The sequence below is a fragment of the Anabrus simplex genome, chromosome 14 (genome assembly GCF_040414725.1).
Source record: "Anabrus simplex isolate iqAnaSimp1 chromosome 14, ASM4041472v1, whole genome shotgun sequence".
Lineage (NCBI taxonomy): Eukaryota > Metazoa > Arthropoda > Insecta > Orthoptera > Tettigoniidae > Anabrus > Anabrus simplex.
The window spans coordinates 45,421,019-45,444,744 of NC_090278.1; the positions used below are offsets into that span (position 1 = coordinate 45,421,019).

Genomic DNA, 23,726 nt, shown 5'->3' on the forward strand with positions numbered 1-23,726 from the left:
TGGCCTTGATAAGGCCACAGGTTCGCAGCTCAGTCTCTTAGACAACACATAGAGCATAGAAGCTCTGGTTGCTGAAGGTGGCCTTGATAAGGCAGTAGGTTCGCAGCTCAGTCACTTAGACAATACATAGAGCATAGAAGCTCTGGTTGCTGAAGGTGGCCTTGATAAGGCAGTAGGTTCGCAGCTCAGTCTCTTAGATAATACATAGAGCATAGATGCTCTGGTTGCAGAAGGTGGCCTTGATAAGGCAGTAGCGGTATAGCAGCTCAGTCTCTTAGACAATACATAGAGCATAGAAGCTCTGGTTGCTGAAGGTGGCCTTGATAAGGCAGTAGCAGTAGGTTCGCAGCTCAGTCTCTTACACAATACATAGAGCATAGAAGCTCTGGTTGCTGAAGATGGCCTTCATAAGGCAGTAGGTTCGCAGCTCAGTCTCTTACAAAATACATAGAGCATAGAAGCTCTGGTTGCTGAAGGTGGCCTTCATAAGGCAGTAGGTTCGCAGCTCAGTCTCTTACACAATACATAGAGCATAGAAGCTCTGGTTGCTGAAGGTGGCCTTGATAAGGCAGTAGCAGTAGGTTCGCAGCTCAGTCTGTTAGACAATACATAGAGCATAGAAGCTCTGGTTGCTGAAGGTGGCCTTCATAAGGCAGTAGCAGTAGGTTCGCAGCTCAGTCTCTTACACAATACATAGAGCATAGAAGCTCTGGTTGCTGAAGGTGGCCTTGATAAGGCAGTAGCAGTAGGTTCGCAGCTCAGTCACTTACACAATACATAGAGCATAGATGCTCTGGTTGCTAAAGGTGGCCTCTTAAGGCAGTAGGTTCGCAGCTCAGTCTGTTAGACAATACATAGAGCATAGAAGCTCTGGTTGCTGAAGGTGGCCTTGATAAGGCAGTAGCAGTAGGTTCGCAGCTCAGTCTGTTAGACAATACATAGAGCATAGAAGCTCTGGTTGCTAAAGGTGGCCTTGATAAGGCAGTAGGTTCGCAGCTCAGTCTGTTAGACAATACATAGAGCATAGAAGCTCTGGTTGCTAAAGGTGGCCTTGATAAGGCAGTAGCGGTATAGGTTCGCAGCTCAGTCTGTTAGACAATACATAGAGCATAGAAGCTCTGGTTGCTAAAGGTGGCCTTGATAAGGCAGTAGGCTCGCAGCTCAGTCTGTTAGACAATACATAGAGCATAGAAGCTCTGGTTGCTGAAGGTGGCCTTCATACGGCAGTAGGTTCGCAGCTCAGTCTCTTACACAATACATAGAGCATAGAAGCTCTGGTTGCTGAAGGTGGCCTTGATAAGGCAGTAGGTTCGCAGCTCAGTCTCTTACACAATACATAGAGCATAGAAGCTCTGGTTGCTGAAGGTGGCCTTCATACGGCAGTAGGTTCGCAGCTCAGTCTGTTAGACAATACATAGAGCATAGAAGCTCTGGTTGCTGAAGGTGGCCTTCATACGGCAGTAGGTTCGCAGCTCAGTCTGTTAGACAATACATAGAGCATAGAAGCTCTGGTTGCTGAAGGTGGCCTTCATACGGCAGTAGCAGTAGGTTCGCAGCTCAGTCACTTAGACAATACATAGAGCATAGAAGCTCTGGTTGCTGAAGGTGGCCTTCATAAGGCAGCAGGTTCGCAGCTCAGTCTGTTAGACAATACATAGAGCATAGAAGCTCTGGTTGCTGAAGGTGTCCTTGATAAGGCAGTAGCAGTAGGTTCGCAGCTCAGTCTCTTACACAATACATAGAGCATAGAAGCTCTGGTTGCTGAAGGTGGCCTTCATACGGCAGTAGGTTCGCAGCTCAGTCTGTTAGACAATACATAGAGCATAGAAGCTCTGGTTGCTGAAGGTGGCCTTGATAAGGCAGTAGCAGTAGGTTCGCAGCTCAGTCTCTTACACAATACATAGAGCATAGAAGCTCTGGTTGCTGAAGGTGGCCTTGATAAGGCAGTAGCAGTAGGTTCGCAGCTCAGTCTGTTAGACAATACATAGAGCATAGAAGCTCTGGTTGCTAAAGGTGGCCTTGATAAGGCAGTAGGTTCGCAGCTCAGTCTCTTACACAATACATAGAGCATAGAGGCTCTGGTTGCTAAAGGTGGCCTTGATAAGGCAGTAGGTTCGCAGCTCAGTCTCTTACACAATACATAGAGCATAGATGCTCTGGTTGCTGAAGGTGGCCTTGATAAGGCAGTAGCAGTAGGTTCGCAGCTCAGTCTGTTAGACAATACATAGAGCATAGAAGCTCTGGTTGCTAAAGGTGGCCTTGATAAGGCAGTAGCACTATAGCAGCTCAGTCTCTTACACAATACATAGAGCATAGATGCTCTGGTTGCTAAAGGTGGCCTCTTAAGGCAGTAGGTTCGCAGCTCAGTCTCTTACACAATACATAGAGCATAGATGCTCTGGTTGCTGAAGGTGGCCTTGATAAGGCAGTAGCAGTAGGTTCGCAGCTCAGTCTGTTAGACAATACATAGAGCATAGAAGCTCTGGTTGCTGAAGGTGGCCTTGATAAGGCAGTAGCAGTAGGTTCGCAGCTCAGTCTGTTAGACAATACATAGAGCATAGAAGCTCTGGTTGCTGAAGGTGGCCTTCATAAGGCAGTAGAAGTAGGTTCGCAGCTCAGTCTGTTAGACAATACATAGAGCATAGAAGCTCTGGTTGCTGAAGGTGGCCTTGATAAGGCAGTAGCAGTAGGTTCGCAGCTCAGTCACTTACACAATACATAGAGCATAGATGCTCTGGTTGCTAAAGGTGGCCTCTTAAGGCAGTAGGTTCGCAGCTCAGTCTGTTAGACAATACATAGAGCATAGAAGCTCTGGTTGCTGAAGGTGGCCTTGATAAGGCAGTAGCAGTAGGTTCGCAGCTCAGTCTCTTACACAATACATAGAGCATAGAAGCTCTGGTTGCTGAAGGTGGCCTTGATAAGGCAGTAGCAGTAGGTTCGCAGCTCAGTCTCTTACACAATACATAGAGCATAGAAGCTCTGGTTGCTGAAGGTGGCCTTGATAAGGCAGTAGCAGTAGGTTCGCAGCTCAGTCTCTTACACAATACATAGAGCATAGAAGCTCTGGTTGCTGAAGGTGGCCTTGATAAGGCAGTAGCAGTAGGTTCGCAGCTCAGTCTCTTACACAATACATAGAGCATAGAAGCTCTGGTTGCTGAAGGTGGCCTTGATAAGGCAGTAGCAGTAGGTTCGCAGCTCAGTCACTTACACAATACATAGAGCATAGAAGCTCTGGTTGCTGAAGGTGGCCTTCATACGGCAGTAGGTTCGCAGCTCAGTCACTTAGACAATACATAGAGCATAGAAGCTCTGGTTGCTGAAGGTGGCCTTCATAAGGCAGTAGCAGTAGGTTCGCAGCTCAGTCACTTAGACAATACGTAGAGCATAGATGCTCTGGTTGCTGAAGGTGGCCTTCATAAGGCAGTAGCAGTAGGTTCGCAGCTCAGTCTGTTAGACAATACATAGAGCATAGAAGCTCTGGTTGCTGAAGGTGGCCTTCATAAGGCAGTAGCAGTATAGCAGCTCAGTCTCTTACACAATACATAGAGCATAGAAGCTCTGGTTGCTGAAGGTGGCCTCTTAAGGCAGTAGGTTCGCAGCTCAGTCACTTAGACAATACATAGAGCATAGAAGCTCTGGTTGCTGAAGGTGGCCTTGATAAGGCAGTAGCAGTAGGTTCGCAGCTCAGTCACTTAGACAATACGTAGGGCATAGAAAGTCTGGTTGCTGAAGGTGGCCTTGATAAGGCAGTAGCAGTAGGTTCGCAGCTCAGTCACTTAGACAATACGTAGGGCATAGAAAGTCTGGTTGCTGAAGGTGGCCTTGATAAGGCAGTAGCAGTAGGTTCGCAGCTCAGTCTCTTACACAATACATAGAGCATAGAAGCTCTGGTTGCTAAAGGTGGCCTCTTAAGGCAGTAGGTTCGCAGCTCAGTCTGTTAGACAATACATAGAGCATAGAAGCTCTGGTTGCTGAAGGTAGCCTTGATAAGGCAGTAGCAGTAGGTTCGCAGCTCAGTCTGTTAGACAATACATAGAGCATAGAAGCTCTGGTTGCTGAAGGTGGCCTTGATAAGGCAGTAGCAGTAGGTTCGCAGCTCAGTCACTTAGACAATACGTAGAGCATAGATGCTCTGGTTGCTGAAGGTGGCCTTGATAAGGCAGTAGCAGTAGGTTCGCAGCTCAGTCACTTAGACAATACGTAGAGCATAGATGCTCTGGTTGCTGAAGGTGGCCTTGATAAGTTAACGTAAGAAATTTCATTTTTCCGTATTGAACCAAGAATTACAATAAATAAACCTGATATTTCCACCTATTCAATACAATTTTAATTCAGTTATTCAATTACAACATATTAAATTTCACAGGACTAGTTTCGACGCGGACTTGCGTCATCTTCAGCTTTTTCGGAAAATAGGCAACCTTAAAATTTATGACATATCTTAAAATGTTTGGCATGAAATCCAGTTAAATCTATAATTAAAACCTTGACTCATTAAAAACTATTATGACAAGTAAAAGACTTGCAAGTCAGTCGTATAATAAAAGTTCATTGGTTAAATAATATTCTTATGATCAAGCAGTTGTGGAGTCCTTAAATTTGTTGAACGATAGATAAAATATTGTGTTCCATTTCACTACAACTTATATGCTGCTGAACCATCTCGAAAAACGTGAAGGTTGGTCATATTTTCTACATAAAATCTTCTATGTCTTAGGCCTATGAGGTGGAAACATTAAAGTAGTTTCTTGTGTTGTTTGTGAAACCAATGTTTCCTGGTTCAATGCGGAACCTGTAAATATATTAAAACGCGGTTAACCATCAGTGTTGAATGTGTTGTGGTTCTAATCAGCAAAATGATAAAGTGATTGTATGTAGGACTCACCTCAAAATGCCGTGAGACAATGCTATTACTAGCCGCGATCAATGAACAATGATGGCTCTGAACAGGTTTGCATGATCGGACGTAGCTAAAGAGAGGAAGTAGGGGTGGGTAGAGACGATGTATGTGGGCCGCGCGTGTGGAGGAAGTCTGGTGGGCGTGGACTACGGAACGAATATCGGGAAAACTTATTGTGAATTATACGTAAAATTAAATTCTTGTTTGGGATTTGAACATTTTAAAAAAGTTATCAAGAAATCGAAGAGAACTTTTGGAGTTTCAGATATATCATTGAGATTGAGGTTAGCGTTAAAATACTGGTCTATATGAATGTAACATAATTCAGTAGCGTCCAGCAATGGCCCCTTGCTCAAAATCTCTAATATTTTAATGTCTTGTTCCAAGTTTGTAAATTTATGTCTTAGCTCATGGATATGTTGTCCCACAGCGGAGAATCTATTATATTTTACTGCATTAACGTGTTCGGCATACCTTGTCTTAAAGTTGCGCCCAGTTCGCCCTAGGTTGGCGCTGTGGAACCTATAAACACCTGACCTACGATAAGGGTTAGATTTATTTACAGTAGCCGCATTGTGTAAAACTCCAGTACTTTTATTATCTGTGCGAAAAGATATCTTTACATTATTCTTTTTGAATATATTAGTGACTCTGTGAATGTTGTTATTAAATGTGAAAGTTGAATAGGAATTATGACTTTGTTTATCTTTGGTAAGCGTGGTTTGCGGACGATGTTTGATCTTACTGATTATACTTTCGATGAAAGAGGCCTTGTAGCCGTTGGCATAGGATAGTATTCAGCTCCTTGTTTAAATTAGCTTTAGTCATAGGGATTCTAAAAGCCCGGTCTACGAGGCTGAAATACGTAGCTCTTTTGTGAGCTTGTGGGTGTTTTGAATCTTGTCTTATAGTGACGCTAGTTTGTGTTGGTTTCCTGTAGATGTTGAAGGAAAAAGTAGGAGGCTGCCTCTTAATAGTTAAATCTAAAAAGTTAATTGATCCCTTCTTTTCAGATTCCAAGGTAAACCTGATGTGCAGATCTATGTCATTGAGTTTACTTAAGGTGGTCTTTGCATCTATTATCCGCTCATCTAGAACTACGAATACATCATCAACGTACCTAGACCCATGGTGTATGTTACTGAACGTGTTTCCGTTATCTATCGCGGAATCCTCTAAAAACTCCAAATAAATTTCTGCTAAAATCCTCGAGGCCGGAGACCCCATTTATAGCCCATTTTGTTTATAAATTATACTATCAAAAATAAAGTAATTATTGTCTATTAACAACCTTAATAAATTCATGAAGTTCTCTATCTCTAGTACGCTTAGGTGACTGTAAGTTTTTAAACTGTTGTGAATGATCGGTATTATCTTATTGGTATTAACACTTGGAAACATGTTAACCACATCGAACGAATGTATTGTGTGGTAGGGTCGTAGTTCGAAGTCGTTCAACTTGTTAACCAATTCAATAGTATTCTTAACTGATTTATTAGCCCTAAATTTATAATGTTGTTTGAGGAATTTCTGAATAAACTGTGCTACTTTGTAAAAAGGTTTTGGTCTATAGTTTATTATTGGTCTAATGGGGGCTTTGTGGATTTTTGGAAGTGTTTTGGCTGTTGGAAGCCCCGGGTTCATGTTAATCAATTTGGTCTTTTCTTGTCCCGTAAAGAGAAAAACCGCTTTCTTTAATGTTTGTTTTAATTGTTTTTGAAGTATCTGTGTTGGATCTTTCTTAGACACTGTGAAGGTCTTATCATCGAAAAATACTTTGGCTTTTTGAATGTAATCGGCCTTGTGCATAATTACTGTCGTATTACCTTTATCCGCTTTGGTTACGATAAGTTCTTCGTCTTGAATCTTCTTCTTAAGGTCTATGATGTGTTTTCTTTCAGTAAAAGAAACTTCTGCCGTAACGCCAGTTCTATTATTGTTTGCAATAAAGATTTTTTGTAATTGTCTTTTTACATCTGTCCTAACATCATCCTGCAAATCTTGTGGCATTTTACGAATTGCGACTTCAGATTCCGTTACTAATTTAGAGGCAATATTGGCCAAATTAACATTAGGCCAATTGTGTTTGGGCCCTTTAGAAAGAATACTCTTTTCCTCCTCGCTTAAATCAATTGTAGACAAGTTGACTATTGGAGTATGGAATTGATCTATTGATCCGTCATTGGGATTATGCCTAGGATTTTTAGAGGAAGTTTTGCTGGCTACTACTTTGTTATGTAACATGTTAAGTTTTTTTCTCTAATGTTGTCTGTTTGATATTAAGAAAATTGGTAAGTTTGTCTTGAATCTGAGCTTGGAAGAGGTTCCATTGAGCTTCCGTAAGTAAACTCGTGGCCTTGAGGTCAGCCTCATTCAGTTTCTGGTTTAAATAGGATTTTTTCTTATGAAGAAACTTTAATTCATTCTTTAGCCATAACTTTTTAGTTTTTAAATGAACATTACTTTGATGTTTTAGAAGCTTATGTTTTCTGAAAACACTTCTCAGAAATTTGGGGGTCAAATTATGTGAAATACAATGTTTTATAAATTTTATATCTTTGCCTATTTTTCCTACTTTGACTCTTAAGCCCATATATTGGTAGGCTAAGGTTTTTGCTTGGTGAGCTGCTTCAGTTAACGTAAGAAATTTCATTTTTCCGTATTGAACCAAGAATTACAATAAATAAACTTGATATTTCCACCTATTCAATACAATTTTAATGCTGTTATTCAGTTACAACATATTAAATTTCACAGGACTAGTTTCGACGCCTATTTTGCCTATTTTCCGAAAAAGCTGAAGATGACGCAAGTCCGCGTCGAAACTAGTCCTGCGAAATTTAATATGTTGTAATTGAATAACAGCATTAAAATTGTATTGAATAGGTGGAAATATCAAGTTTATTTATTGGCCTTGATAAGGCAGTAGCGGTATACGTTCGCAGCTCAGTCTCTTAGACAATTCTTAGAGCATAGATGCTCTTTCTATTTTAGTAGATATACTCTATAAATGAAATGGGGAGACCTGTCTCCTTGACATTTGGGTGTATGGAGCAATAGTGCTCAAATAGCATGTGTAAGATTGGGAGCTTCAAGCTCAGATGATTAATTCACCAATTTTCTTGATTTTCGGATTTCTCCTGCTTGTACGTAAACTACTGTACTTGAAATCTTGTTCCGTCGCTGAGCGACTTGCTTTGTTAACATTTTGCATAGAAAAAAGGAGAAAAGAAATATAACTTTAAATCTTTTAATTAATCTTTGATTGTAGTAGATAGAGGAACGTACGAATTTGGAAAACACCGAGACAAAATAACAGTAGTGAAGGGACAGGGAAGGGAACTACCTACGTATATTCTTAATGGCTGGCAACCAGGTATTACTTAATTGATAGTCGGTGTCCCTGTTGAAATTGTTAGGATGCCTACGAATTTCTACAGCTTCCCATATAATCCTGGACCTGTAGTGTCTAGTGTGGGTAAGAGCTCGAGCTTCTTGGAACATGACATCATGACCCGATGATAGACTGTGCTCAGCCATTGCCGATTTGTCTGGTTGGTTGAGACGAATATTATGTTCATGTCCCTTGATACGGGTACCAAAGGACCGGCATGTTTGGCCGAAGTATACCTTACCGCAAGTACAGGGAATTTCGCATACCCCAGGATGTAAAATTGGGGACAACTTGTCCTTGGTTTTACTCAGACTGTGAGCAATTTTAGCGGTGGTACCGAACACGGTTTTTATATTGTGTTTGCGGGGGACCTTGGCAATTCGATCTGTGGTGGTGTTAACGTAAGGAAATTAGGCAGTTCCCTTCACTTCTTCCTTCTGTGAGCTTCGCTTGGTCATTTCTCTGGGATGCAGGACCCTATGAATCTGCAAATCGCTGTAACCATTACCCTTGAACACGACTTTGAGTGTGTCCACCTCCAACTGGATACGTGATGACCCACAAATTCATCTCGTCCTCTTGGTGAGTGTTGTGAGAATGCCTTGTTTTCGTGCTGGATGGTTGTGAGAATTTGCATGAAGATAGCAATTTGTGTGAGCTGGCTAACGATAGACTGTATGTCCTAAGGAGTCGCCCGGTTTCTTTCGTACTAGAACATCCAAGAAAGGAAGGCATCCGTCCGACTCCATCTCCATAGTGAATTTTATTGAAGGATGTTGCTGATTTAGAAATAGATGAAGTTTCTCAGGATCTTCTGCCCAGACCACAAATACATCATCAACAATCCTCCACCACATGACAGGTTTGACGGGCGCCGAAGCAACAGATTCCTCCTCAAAATGCTCCATAAAGAAATTAGCCGCTAAGCGAAAGTGGACTTCCCATACCCACTCCGTCCGTCTGTTCGTAAAAATTCCCACCTCACAAGAAATAGCTGGACATCATGCAGTGGCAAAATAGCTCAGTAATGTCCTCAGGGAACAGGTGTCCAATGAGAGACATGAGCGAGTCAATTGGCACTTTAGTGAACAAGGACTCCACATCGAAACTCATAAAAAGGGCATTAGGCTGAAGGGTTATGGTTGACAGCTTGTTGACGAAATACCAAGAGTCCCTGACGTATGATTCAGTACGTCCCATTGTGGCACACCAACAACCGAAGAAGAGGGTAATCAAACGACACGCGGCCCAACACCACAACCCTGGTCTTCAATTCCTGGCACAACCACCAAAGAGATGATAGGCATCTCCCAGCGCGAAATCATTCCAACTACTTAGGGAAGGCCTAGATAAAACACCAACACAGAATAGGGAAGCGATGGAATCTGAGCAAAGCCAATAGGTCAATGACCATGACAGAGGGTGGAAGGAATAAAGGATAGAGCAATTCACTACAATAACACTCACCATCACACTTAAGGACCAAATTTTAATGCTATTTAAGGAAAACAATACGTAGGGTGGGTGGTCCAAGATAAATATATACAGATCAAATGGAAATCAATTACATTTAAAAAAATTAATGACAAGACTGATTTTCAAGAGAACTACCACACCAAGCAGAATGTCTATAACTTCAACCAATTAATACAGTACAACACGATTTTCTAAAAGAAATTAACTTGGGTTTTCATATAGATTTGAACCCCATAAGAAAATATTGTTTGAGCTCGGAACCTTTGTTTTTTAATAGAGGATTTAATGAGTACTCTTGGAATCCTAGGTGCACCTTCCTGGGTACGCGCTTCTTCATTTACCTATTTACAAGTGACCGTACTCCTAAGATGATATATGTGTGATGTTAGCAGTAATGCTCCGCCTCGAACCACAAGTCACTCCTGTCTCTTTGAACAGGTGAACAAATAGCACTCACTTAGTACAGGATACCAAGTCAGATTCTGAGTATAATGAAAACATTTCTTTAATTTTTAAATGACGTTCACAGGATGCACAAACAGTCCTGATGCCAAAGCAGGATTTGCTCACAAGTCTGAATTGAAAGTATGCTAAGAAGAATGGGTTAACTACACTGGTTTTTAGATTGAACCACTTCAGTCATCATGACGTGGTCACCTGCAAGCTACCGTTTAGTTTATCGAGGAATTTGAAAATGTTTATTCTCAACAACACTAAAGAACAAATAATTATTTAATTACGGATTCTAAAAGTGCAAAATCTATTCTTCTTTGACAAATTCTTTGGAAAATATATGGCCGGCTTGCCACTACTGATGTATTACTGGTATCCTGTACTAGTGAGTGCTATTTGGTTACAAATGGAAACAAAGAGCTTTGCATGGTATTCAATAACTGGGAGAAAGCATTTGATAGGATCCTGATAATTACAATTATTATAAAATTTTGAAGCCATCTTAGTAAGCAGTGCTGATGATAGTATTATTATTATTATTACACACAGTCGTTTGTGATTAATGACAATAATAATAAAAATAATAAAGGATCCTGAGAAACAAATGATGGAGGTGCGTAAGAAAGAAACACACACCTGAGCAGTATATTAAAGTAATCCGAGGCATGTGCAGGAACAGTACAACTAATATTAAACATTCCACGGAGGCTTCTTCAGTGCACCAGGCATTCACCTGTTCAATATGTATGTGGTGAAAGAGACAGGAGTGAATGATGCAGTTTGCCAATGGTGTGATGTTGTGCACAAACCTAAAATATGAAGTGGAAGTTCTACTGCAGGAAGGAGAAACTCTCTGCAAGCTGGTGACAAAAGCAAGACCAAAGGTATACATATAGCACAAATGAGACTGCTATGGAAATAACAGAACCTAGAGCGTGAAACACTGGCCTCTTACTCCTTCACCAGAGTTCAATAACAACTTCAATTAATATTGTGCAAATAAATATAATGTGAAAAATTCCAACTTGTTTATTATTCAGGTAAATTAGTCTAACAGCACTATTTACCACATCTCTTTTACACAGAGAATATGCCAGCAGAAAACTGATCACATGTCTATGGTTATTTTCTTTGTTTCCATTTTGACAACTTATAACCAGCAAAGGCCATTACCTTCAAACTTAATTTAAAAAACATTTCTAACAAAATAACCGAACACTAATGAAAACATTTGGCATTATGAGCGCAAAATACATGAATAATACTCGGGGAATGGCTGAAACATATATAACCAAAACCACGCTTACATATGTATCTTTGGCCAAATATCATTCAATTGTAAGTACAATTCACATTCAAACTTGGTCACAGAGCATGTTGGCTGTAGGGTTTCATGTCACATGGCTGTAAACTCACATTTGGGGGATAGTGGGTTTAAACTCCACCATCAGCAGCCCTGATGATGGTTTTCCATGGATACTTATTTTCATACCAGGCAAATGCTGGGGCTGTACCGTAAGAAAGGTCATGGCTGCTTCCTTCCCAATACTAGCCCTTTCCTCTCCCATCCAAAAACACAACTGATACAATTAAAACAAAAATCTAACAGTACTGTGTTGGAGACAGAACTATTACTTATGATGCAGAATATGTGCTATAAAAATAAAGTATCCAGTCAGTTCCTCTGTACCAGACACCTTCTCAAACAGCACTTAGAATGCTATTTCAGGCTCCCAATGCCTATACTCTTCAGTGTTCAGTCTGCAAGCCAATGTGCGTAGTAAGTATGCACTTTGATAATCCCCTGTTTGGAAATAGCAATGTCATCCACAACGCTACCATAAATAAAACTGGATCTACCAGTCACCTGCACACTGTTCAGCACGACAAATACTGTGGGTTATTATTTTTGGAATTCTAGAATGCAGCAGCTATCTCATTGCCGTCCTCAGATACCATGTCAATTGTTCTCGCACTGCGTACATGGAAGTCAAACCAGGCCTAAGTTGTAGGTAAAAATCCCTAACAAGACTGGGGATTGAAACCATAAGAGGCAGGCTTGCTAAATCTGGGGAGAATATTCAGGAAAAAGGAATGAAAAGTTGATAAGGAAAACAAAAGGAGGAAATCAAGAGCAAAGAGGATATCCCGCTAAAACAGTATATATGTGTTGAGTCCTCATTCCAAAGGCGGAGTCTAGGCATCACTAAAGAAGTGTACTAGGAAAGGGAGGATTCACCTAGTTTCTTGTTGTATCCTCACTGAGCTGGTCATGTGCCATGTCAATGGAAATGTAAACAAGCAGCACAATAATACACAATGTACTCGGATATAGTAGATGGTGTCCAAGAAATGTGTTTTGTTGTAACTGCAGTCAACAAAGGTTTCCTGCATGTGTTTATTAGATGATAACTAGAAAATATTTATTTAGCTTATATGACTGTCAAGTGACAGTTGGTTGGATCCCTGAACAGAAGCAACAACGGTCATGAAGTTCTAGGAAGAGTGACTTACACATGTAGGAACGAGCTGTGCTTTCCTCAGCAATCCACTTCCATATTCTTTTAGACTCGACTGAAAACCACCGGTAGCTCCAGCCTGTGCCAAAAGTGCAAATGCAAAAAATACTGCTTCCATTATGAAATAGCTGCAGGCTTGTTGCCTAGGTAAGTACTTTTAGTGTGTGTACTTCCCCTGATATAGTTCCCACTAAGAAACATGTCATTGTTTGGAGCAGTATACAAGGACATAACTTTGAGAGCCTGCAAACTTACATACCAATGACTTCTACGGTGACATCCACCATAAGATTACGAGTGTTACGAGTTACATAAAGGAAAGGATCCCTAATGATACAACAAGTGAAGTAGAGCTGTTTTCCTGAACATTCACAGTTTCATGTATAGGGACACCACAGGGCCACAGAATGCTTCGGTCTATATTTGGCAGACTACTGACATTTTTTCTGTAATTCTAGGCAATACCTTCACCTTCCTTTGTGAACTGTCAGACTTACTGTGATTACGCTCTGATCATCAGTTCTCTTGTCGGATATGGAAGTGTCCGTAGCACGGGGTCTATGCTTCACCATGTGTCTCCTTAACATGAATAATGCTCGATATGCACGGCCGCAGGTTGAGCAAGAAAATGGTTTGTCTTCAGCGTGAATAACTTTGTGTCTGTTCAAATTTCCTTTCGTAGAGAATGACCTACCACATACATCACATCTATGGCATTTTATTGCAGCATGTGTTACTGCGTGCCTCGCGACAGCTGATGGTGCGGGAAATGATTTACCGCATGTGTCACATAAGTAAGGCTTCTGTCCTGAATGTAGAAACGAATGACGCCGGAAATTTGATAAATCCCCAAATGTACGTAGGCATAATTTACAGGAGTAAGGTTTACTTCCAGTATGTAAAACACCATGTCTTTCAAGACTGGAACGCTGAGTGAACTGCTTACCACAAACCTTACAGGTAAATAGTTTTACTCCTCTATGTGTCGACAGATGACAGTCCAATTGCTCCTTCCTCACAAATGACCTGCCACAAATACTACAGACATGAGGCTTTTGCTCAGCATGAATTATAAGATGGCGCTTCAGATACTTTATCCTTTCAAATGTCTTATCACATATTTTACAGGAAAATAATTCACCCTTCTTAAATCCAAGATATGTACTGGCCTCTGCTTCACTGATGGTAGAAGTCGGAGGTAGATATCTCAGATTTTTTGTCGAGTTGTCACTGGGAAAAATTTCGCTTTCTGAAACTTTCCCAGACAAAGAACAGTTTGGCCTTTCCAAAACCTCACTACATGATGTTCTTCCTTTTGTCTTTTGTCTACTGCTGCTTTCAAAATGTTTTACGATCTGTTCGTCGGAAGTGAAGCAGCAGGGCTGAAGGCTGCAATGAACAATAATGAGATATGAATGAAAATAATCTTCCTTCAAGCACGCACTATTTACTTCATGCAAACAGAATATTAAAAAATAAATTATCAAGCAGGTTCAATTTCTTACATTAAGATGAAAATGAAGTTTGAATTTCAAGGTCTTTTTTCTTAACAATTATCCACTGTAAGCAACTTATACATAAGCTTTATTATGACCATGTGTCTCATACGGTGTGAATGACCTTCAGACCACACAAGCTGGGACCTCTTACACCACAAATGCAGCTGCAGGTCTTCTAGCTGTGTACTGACTGAAGTGGCCTTCACCAACAGAGAACAATTTTACTTGCTTACCAGTAACCAGATACCTGTCACTGATTGGTGTAGCACCAACCAGACCATCACATGAGCCTGTCTCCAACCAACAGAGCAATCAGGTACTATAGTCTCCAATGGTAATAGACATACACATGCTTGTTCATCAATGTGATGAAACAGGAATCTGGATTCACCTAACCAAACTCTTTTCCAATCACCCATCATCCAGTCTCAATCATATTGTGCCCACCTTAAGCACTGCTCTTTGGGGGGTGCAGTCATCTACCATCACAAGGTTAGTATATAACAGATCGCCCATTACAGGGGTTTCTGCATTCAGAGGGTTTTGGCTGTGCTCGGTTATGATGTCTGCTTTTACCCACCGCCAAGGTTAGTAACCCTGAAGACCAGTCTCACTAAAATTCTGTGCAATAATACTGTATGTGAGTAGTGTGTAAGTTTCTTTAATATGTGCAAGCGAGTTTCAGCTTCGATTTTATAGTTTCATGGTGCCTTCTACGACTAGTTCTTGTGGTGAATAGCTGCTTTCTTATGCCAGTGTTACTTTGTGCTTGTCTTGAATTGATTTGTTGCACATAAACCTGCCTGCTATGAGGTGTACTGTTGCTGTGTGCAATAACAGCTGGGTAAAAACCAGGAATGATCCCTCCAAAATTCATATCAAATACTTCAGTTTCCCAGAAAATATGAGGAACTAAGGAAGAAGTGGATCCAAAGAAGTAGGCGTGATGGAAAGTGAAATGCAGATCCGTGCCGGGTGAGTTGCGAACATTTTTTCTGATAGCGATTTTGAAAGGGATCTAAAGCGCGAATTCTTAGGGCTTCCTCCCAAAAGTGTGCTTAACAAAGGCACTGTTCCCAGTTCAAATTTGGGTGTTTTGCGTAGTATAGAGCAAGCATCACATGATAGATTAAGAATGGAAAATGGTTGACGAACTGTTAGAAGATTCAGAACATAACACGACTCTTGCAAGTTCACTACCTCCTCCACCCACTTAACCTGCCCAGGTCTGTGACAATACTATGGCCTTGATTGAAGAAACTGAAAGATTGAAAAAAAAGTTAGATGACGAAAGAAAAACTAACGATGCCCTTAAAATGAAATTAGAGACAGCGGAAAGCAAATTATGTCAAAGCCGTGTATCTATACGTAATTAGCATAAGGAGTTAATTAAATGTAGAAGGTTAAAGAATATGTTCAGAGCATCCATACAAAACTGGCGAACATTTTGAAGGGAATTTTTACTGAAAATCAAATAAAGACTCACAAACCAGCAAAAACATGTTAATTGGACTGATCTAGATATTGGCAGCTTTCACTTTAAGGTATCTAGGGAAGAAAACTGACATTTATGTGACACTAAAACTGCATTACTCTCTGCCTGGACTTTCATCACTGGAAAAATGGGCTTCAAAAATAGGAATCCTGGAAGATATTCTGCATATGATGAAGACTGCTGCTGTCTCGTATGAAGACCATGCGAAAATGACAGTCCTCCAGTTTGACAAAATATGCGTTAAAAGTGCTTTCGAATATGACCCACTGAAGAATGAAATTATAGGCCGCAGTTCACAATTGCAAAATGTGATGGTGAGAGGACTGATCAAGAATTGGAATGAAGTAATTTTTGCTAATTTTGATAAAAGGATGACACACGACATACTAGACAATTTGGTGTCTCGTCTTTTGGAAATAGGGTACAAAGTAAAAGAATGTGTCTCTGACGTGGGCGCAGCAAATGAAGGCTTGTGGAAAGCATTTCTTGTCACTGGCTTTGAATTTTCTGATCGTAAAGTTGTCTCGAAGGAACCAGTGGAAGCTCTCCTTAAGAATGACAGCCAAGAAATTAAAGCATGCCACAAAATCAATGCCAGTCATCTAAACTGTAGGTACACAGAAAGGATGAAAGTAAGAAAAGCTGCAGAATTAATGTCACACAGTGTAGCTACGGCGTCATGTCACTTCAAATTAGGAGGTGATGCAACTGTTGCTGTAAGCACGGGTGAATTCACTGAAACTCTGAATAATTGGTACGATTTCACGAATTCCTACAGTCTGGCAATTTCTAAAATCCCTAGCAAAAATGCATATGGTCGTCAGTTAAAACAACAAGACAAAATTTTAGATAAAATGCATGGCCTTATTAACATATGACCTGCAAGGGAAAAAAAGTTAAGCAAGTGTTCCAGAAAGCTGTCCTTGTGACTACAGTATCTCCTTCTTTAATACAGAAACACAAGAAAACGTGAACAGAAACCTCTCTCTTATCACAAATCCTGATGAAGTACGGAATAACATGTCATGAGTTAGAATATTCTCCCGCTGAAAGCTATTTTGAAGAAGACAAATATGGTACTGTTCCAACATTTGCCGGTGAAACTGATACTGAAATGGAAGTCGAAGGTTTGAATTACATTGCAGGTTGGATGGCTAAAAAACATGAAAGCACTCACCCACACTTAGGTTCCCAAACAGACATAGGAGGAACATATGACAGTGCATATTGTTCGGGGTCCTGGTCTCGAAGCCTCACATACGGTGGTCCTACAGAGCCTTCAGCCGAGAGGTCAAAAGTTGTACGAGATATGGAGAAACATTTCTGTTCTTATCACGGACTTACAGTTCGAAAAGGGTTGGGAGTAATACAGAACCTAGTTTCTTTAATATGTGCAAGTGATCGTAATTTAAGTAGTGATCTGGCAGCCACATTTGTGAAAATGAGGAAATGTTTTAACAAAGGCAAGGAAAAAGGAAAAAGTGGAAGCGAATGTGTCAACGTTATGGAGGTGAAAGTCAAGAAGATACAGAAAATGACAAAACTTACCAGTTAAGGTAAGATGAATTTTATCATAATAGCATGGTTTATTCGTTCTTTTGTTCGCTTCCTCGTTCATTTGTCATATTTAATGCTAAGTTTTGTTTAACTCAGAGTACTTTATTGGATTTCAGTAGCGTAGTGTGGCCACTAAAGTCTTGTGACATGATTAGCTCTTGTATTGTACATTATTGTGTTCGTTATCTACTATTTACAAAGTAAGTTTGAACAGGTATAGGGGACACACAAGCTAATAATTGTCTGGTTAAAACATATTGCACTCACTTTGGAAAGCGCTCCCACAATCAGAGAGTAGCTATCTGTGTGACGTCAGGCTCAAATAGCCAGTGACCACAAGCCTGCCATTGTGGGTAACTTGTTGCTACCATCTGAGTGCGACTGGACATTTTACACCATAGTTGCATGTGCAGCAATGTTTGCTGAACCATATGCGTTACTTCTGGATGATTTCTTCAACTGTGGTCCTGTGGTCACTCTGAACAATACATGACAGCTTCTGCTGACCTCAGGCAGAGAAGTACTGCAGTCTAATTCAGTTGGATAAAGCACTATTGCGCCACTTTTGATACATGCACAAAACAGAATAGCCAACAATCCATGCCATTTAGGAGATACCAGTACCAAGGTGTCATGCCATCACAATTTTACCTCTGTCAAGAACAGAGTACAACGTGATGTCAGAGACCCAACAAACTGCAAGCCTGAAGACGATGTCACCAGTGTGTCACACGTACACGACATCAATACACAAACGGAGCCTTTCATCCCGGATGTGTGCAAGCCAGAGGTTGGTCTGTGATGGATTGGACCCGCTCACTGAGCTGACCACTAACAATGTTTATTTAAACATTCCCGATGATCAGACTACATCTGCAAGATGACTACGCTACTGACACCCCAATTTTTCAAGATGACAACAGCAATGTTCATTGGGCTGGATGCATGTGTGACACTCCTCCACCCTATTACATCTTGATTGGCCTGCACTTGACATGTTGGAAGAACGGGTAAAACACAGACATAAGCAACCCCACAATTTGGTGGAATTGCGTGAAGAAATCCTCAACAAGTGGCACAACCTTGTGGACTCACTCCAGTCCAGAGGTGGAGATACATGGTATTAAATAATTTCTCCAGGGGTGACTTATTTGTTGTCTGGAGAGGTTATATCTAAGGACAGCCATACATAAATGGTATCAAAATAATCCCTTAAGGATAAGGAAATATAAATGAGGTTCATATGCAATGACAAGTCAGATGCAGAGAAGACAATGACAATGATGTTCATGATATCATGGACCATGGCAGGACTGTGGATAAGCTTCCATCCAAGTTTAATAAAGTGATTTATTTAGCTTATGGCTAGTACATAGTGTTATACAATGGAAAAAACACTATACAATCAACCATGCTCAAAGCAAGTCTCATTTATGCCCCATACAAAAACCTTCCAATGGCCCCAAGAATGATCTCCTTGGATATTCAATGGATATGGCCTGCAGTGACACTCAGAGGAAGATCATACCCCATTTACATAGCAATCAGCCACACCGTCCATGATAGGTGTAAACCTCACCGAGGACCATGCAGGTACTTCTTGGTAAATTACAGCCAGCTGGTGGGTGCTGAACTCTAAACAAGGTCTGCCACTCAATTACAGCTGTGTTGTTCAACTGCAGTTGCCACTCAAGAAAAGCTCTTATGGGATCTGTTGATGAATTCCCTTGCAATTTGAACAGAAGATCTTGATTTCAGACATCCAAACCTAACAGCAAAGTCTTCATGGATGGGATTTCCTCAAAGTCATGGACCAGATTATTCAGTCTGTATTCTTGGAGGTGGTATGGACCTCAACACTGGCAACCAAAAAGTGGAGTAGATTTGACTGCAACACTGACAATGTGCATTGTCTGCTTCAAGATTATGTCAATCTTCTTAACATATGGGGTATTCAGCCATACAGAAGAACAATACTGAATGCTAATGATCAAAGAGGCTCCCCATGGAGATGAATGAAGGTTTAGAATGATACTGATCCTTGCCCCGAGTTCAGCAGTGCTATTCATTTCTTGAATGACAGAGTTACTCCAAGGTATTCGTGTGGTAGAGGAGATTTATTGAGCGATACCTTCAAGTTAATAACTGCTAGCCTGTTATTAAGGTGGAAGAAACAGGTCTGTGTTTTACAGGTCCTTGGAATTAGACACCACTTACCAAAGTACTCACATGAAATGCCAAGAATTGTCTCCATCTCATCTACAGTGGATTGTTGAATAACTATTGTAAGATCCAGTCTAGCTCGAGCGGTCGAGGAGAGAGGTTGCGTTGCGAAGTGCGTGCTGTAAACATGGTCGGCATTGAACAGTACCGGGCCGCTATTGGGAAATGGCAGGCAAGGCTGAGACAATATTAAATAATGTGAGCCTCCCCCTTGTAAACATTTTGAACTGGCCTGTGAGCCCTAGAATATCTGTGTCAATGGACTGCTCGACATACCGTTTTAAACTAATGTAGGCCGCGCGCAGTATCTCCTAGCTCTGTTTGGCCGCGCATGCGCAGGCCTAACTACCAGGCAAAACTGGCCTCCTCCTCGCTTGCTTGCCGACGCGAGAGGCAGTTCGCTGGAGTCAGCCATGATAGCGTGCTCGTGTGGTTTTGTGTCCGGCGTCATGGAGTCGTGGAGTAGCTGGAAACCACCGTAATCTCCCCGATAACGGGGATTTGCCCCAGATGAACTAATTGGAGACCTCCTGCCATTCCTTCTGATTTTGTTTTGGTTTTATTGTTTCGTCTGGATACTTCACAACGAGGTCTGGATGCCAGCGGTGACTGTATTTTCTTCGTCAACAATGTCAGGTTAAAACTCCTCTCATTTCTTCATCACCAAAGGTATGTACCAGTGTTTGAAATCATTCTAAACGTCGTCCTGAAGAGGATTTTGATATTTTCGAAGATTTCTGGAAAAATAATAATAATAATAATAATAATAATAATAATAAATATTTGGACTTCGCCGTTAAATTTATTCCTATTTGCGTGTGTGGTATCGAAGATCTGGAAAACTGTTTCGGCAACTAATCACAGTAATGTGGAAGGTTCACCATGAACTAAATTGGAATTATTAATTTAAAATTTTACTGATCTACTTTGGCATTTTAAATTGTAACTTTCCTTGTAAACCAAGGTACAGTCTCCAAGGTACCGAACCTTACCTCTTTCGGCTTTCTGTTTGCTTTCCTGTGTTTTGTTTTCTAATTCGTTCGGTATGTTTTCTTCTCCCCCCCCCCCTTCTGGGGTTTGGGTGAATTTAATTATTTTCTCTGGCCTGTTTTTCCTCCGTGTTTTAGGAGGCCTTGCTTGTTTCTTGTGGTTACCTTGGCGTCGGTTCGTGTGTGCATTGTTGTCGGGTGAATTGTTGTCTGGCGTGTTGTGCCTGTGTGGATCTTGGATTTTATTCTTCGGGGCCGAGTGTATCGGTTTCTGTTTAACCTAATTTGTTTATTTTCTCCTCCTTTTAATGTTGTGTTACCTTTTCCTTGCCCCGCGTGAGGAGGTTTTTTTAAACGTAAAATGCTGTTTGTCTTGGAAACTGTCCTTGGTGGTAACTGAACGATTTCAAATTTGGTAATTATGAGAAAAGACCGCGTTGAAGATCCATTTTTTTGAATAATTGTTAACTTAATATTTTTAAATTTATTTAACTATCCGTGATCGATCACATTTAATTTAAAGGTAACATTTATGTAAGAAAGTCTTTTGTTTCCCGTTGTTTTCTGATTACATTTTATTTGGTACGGAGGTCACCCCTTTCCTTCTTTGTTGTTTTCATAAAGCTCCCCATTTATTATCTGTTAAAGAGTATTTATTTTTCATTAATTGTTATTTAGTAATGAATTAATTTTCTTTAAAACCCCACCTGGGTATATTCTAATTTATTTTACTTATTGTTAATTTCCTTTTCCATTTTTCAACCTTATGTTGATTTTATTTACATTTTGCCATTACGTTTTAAAAATAAACTTAGGCTTTATCATCTTAATAACTTGGTTTGTTACCTACCTTTTGCCCTTCCATTAAATTTTTTTTTTTTTTTTTACTTCATGTAAATGCGGGTTTTCATTCGCCACGTTCGGTGGAGCACTGCCACCGTTTTTCTTGTGCTTTAATTTCCACGGCCTTTAGTTGTCTTCCTTGCTGCTTCCGGTAAGTTATTTCTATGGTTTCTTGTTTTTAATTCTGTGACTGTACTTGTTGTTTTTCTTCTTGTGCCCTTCTTCTTCCTCGTGTTCGCTATTACTCCCATTTTGGGGCGGACACGCTAACAACCTTCTCACCAGGGTCTCTGTCTCTCTCTCCCTCTCTCTCTCTCTCTCTCTCTCTCTCTCTCTCTCCCCGTCCTTTTTTTTCTCTCTCTCTTTTTCTCTCTCCCTGGTGGATAAGGTTTTTTCACCTCATCACCCCTAGGTGGTAACGGGGACCTAGAGGCTGGTGAGTGGTGAGAGTGGTATCAGAGCGGTGGTTGTTTGTTGTTCCACTGTTGTTGCTCTGCTGCCTAATCTCTGTTGTTTCTGCCTTGTGCAGCCTAACTTTCCTCCCCTCCTACCCTTGCTTGGTGCAGTGCTGTGGCGAATGTTGGCGGATGGAAACCAAAAATTAAGAAGCTAAAAGTGTTATTGTCAATAACTATTGTAAAAGGGAGTGCAAGGATCTTGTGTAATTTTTTGATTATTTTGTTCCATGTTTGCTACCATGGCGCGTGCCGTTACGAACCCCTCCTTCCTGCGTCGTGCCGAATTGGAGTACGAGTTATCCATTCGTGGCCTTGAACCTGCCCGTACTGTTGCTGAGTGCGCTGCCTTGCTATCAGCCAACTCCCAGGTCCCCATTAATGTATTTTCTATTGACAGGAGTCGAGTGGGTGAGTACCTTAACCTGATCTGTGACAATCTTAACGAAATTAATATTATTCGCGAAGAGTTTATTGAATTGCCTCCGTCCAAAGCCCAAGTAAACCGGCTGAGGGCCAGAGCTGACCACTACTCGGGTCGAATTCTGGATTTATTATCTATTAAGCCTGATTCTGTTTTTGTGTCAGAATGTGCTAGATTGTTAACGGTGGTTTCTGGCATCACCTCTGATCTAGATTTGCTGTTGATTAACAGAGATATGGAGAATTGTTCTATTTCTACTGGACTTAACCCCACTGTACCCACCCCGAGTGTCTCTTCCCACCAAATTGCGTCCTCGACCCATGCCCAAGGTCCGTGTTGTGTGACTGCTCCTTTACTGGAAACCTTAGTCTCTAAGCTAAATTCGGCGTCATCGCCTAACTGTTTAAAGGAAGTCTTTCGGGGAGTGAAGTCCTTTTCTGTAAATTCTATCGATGAGTGTATTCGATTCCTTCGGTTTCTGGTGGAGTTAACCGAGACTGGTAATGTGTACTCAGTTGACGATTTGGGGAGTTTCCGCGCCCTCTTCCCTCATTGTGAAGGGATTCTAAAGAGAGAAATTTCTGAAGCTATCTCTAAAAATTTATCGATTAGTACCTTTCATGAACTTGTCCTTTCCAAATTTATTCCCTCTCTTGCTCTCCAAAGTCTTGTGCCCCAACACTGTTTTCGGACCCAGTTCCTGCATGAGAACTTGCTAACTTATGTGCTGGATCTGCGATTCTTTTGCAAGGTTTTTAGAATTTCTGTGCCAGAATGTGAAATGGTCTCTAGAATTTTAAAAGGAATATCTCCTGCGTACCGCTCCTATCTTTCCTTAACCCGTTGCCCTACTACCTTTCAAGAATTGGAAGAGGCCTGTTCCTTTGCTGAAGATGTCAAACATGGGGATGCCTCCAGACCTGTGAATTTCCCTCCCCCTACTACTACCAATTGTCCCGTCCTTCCGTCAACACCTAAGGTAGTGAATGCCCGTAAATGTTACAACTGTGGGTCCCGAAATCATCTAAGAAATTCCTGCCCTGACGTTAGACGTGGTCCAGGCGCTTGCTATTCCTGTGGCTCTAGACAGCATGTTAAAAGAAATTGCCCCTTGGTAGACAGAAATGGTACTCAATGACTAGAAAGGGAAAGGGCAAAGTCTGCCAATTCTAAGTTTGTAAACCCTGAATCTCGTAAGAAACCGGTGTGTCCCCCTAGGTGCAATAGTATTTCTGCTCATGCCCCCTCCTCTGGCACGTGCACATTTGTCGAAGTCAACAATGAACCCGCAGATGCCCTTCTTGATACTGGAAGCGCAGTATGCTTGATGAATTATGCCTGGTATTGTCAAAAGAAATCCTCGTGTAAACTTCCGGAAATAAAACCCACTAACTTAAGATGCGTTTCGGCTAATTGTCAGTTCTTAAATATTTTGGGGACTGTGAAGGTCAAGTTGAGGATTGGGAATTTCACTTGGAAGATCAAGTGTTTGGTGACAT

At 41.1% G+C, this 23,726-nt stretch overlaps 1 protein-coding gene across 1 annotated transcript in view; it reads right to left on the reverse strand.

Annotated features, from left to right (window-relative positions):
• Positions 1-9,814: 9,814 nt before the first annotated feature.
• LOC136885285 (zinc finger protein OZF) overlaps positions 9,815-23,726 on the reverse strand; it is a 76,529-nt gene continuing 62,617 nt past the window's right edge. The window contains exon 5 of the mRNA XM_068230220.1: positions 9,815-14,131. Within this exon, the coding sequence (XP_068086321.1) occupies positions 13,210-14,131 (922 nt within the window). The 3' untranslated portion in view covers positions 9,815-13,209. The remainder of the gene's footprint in view (positions 14,132-23,726) is intronic.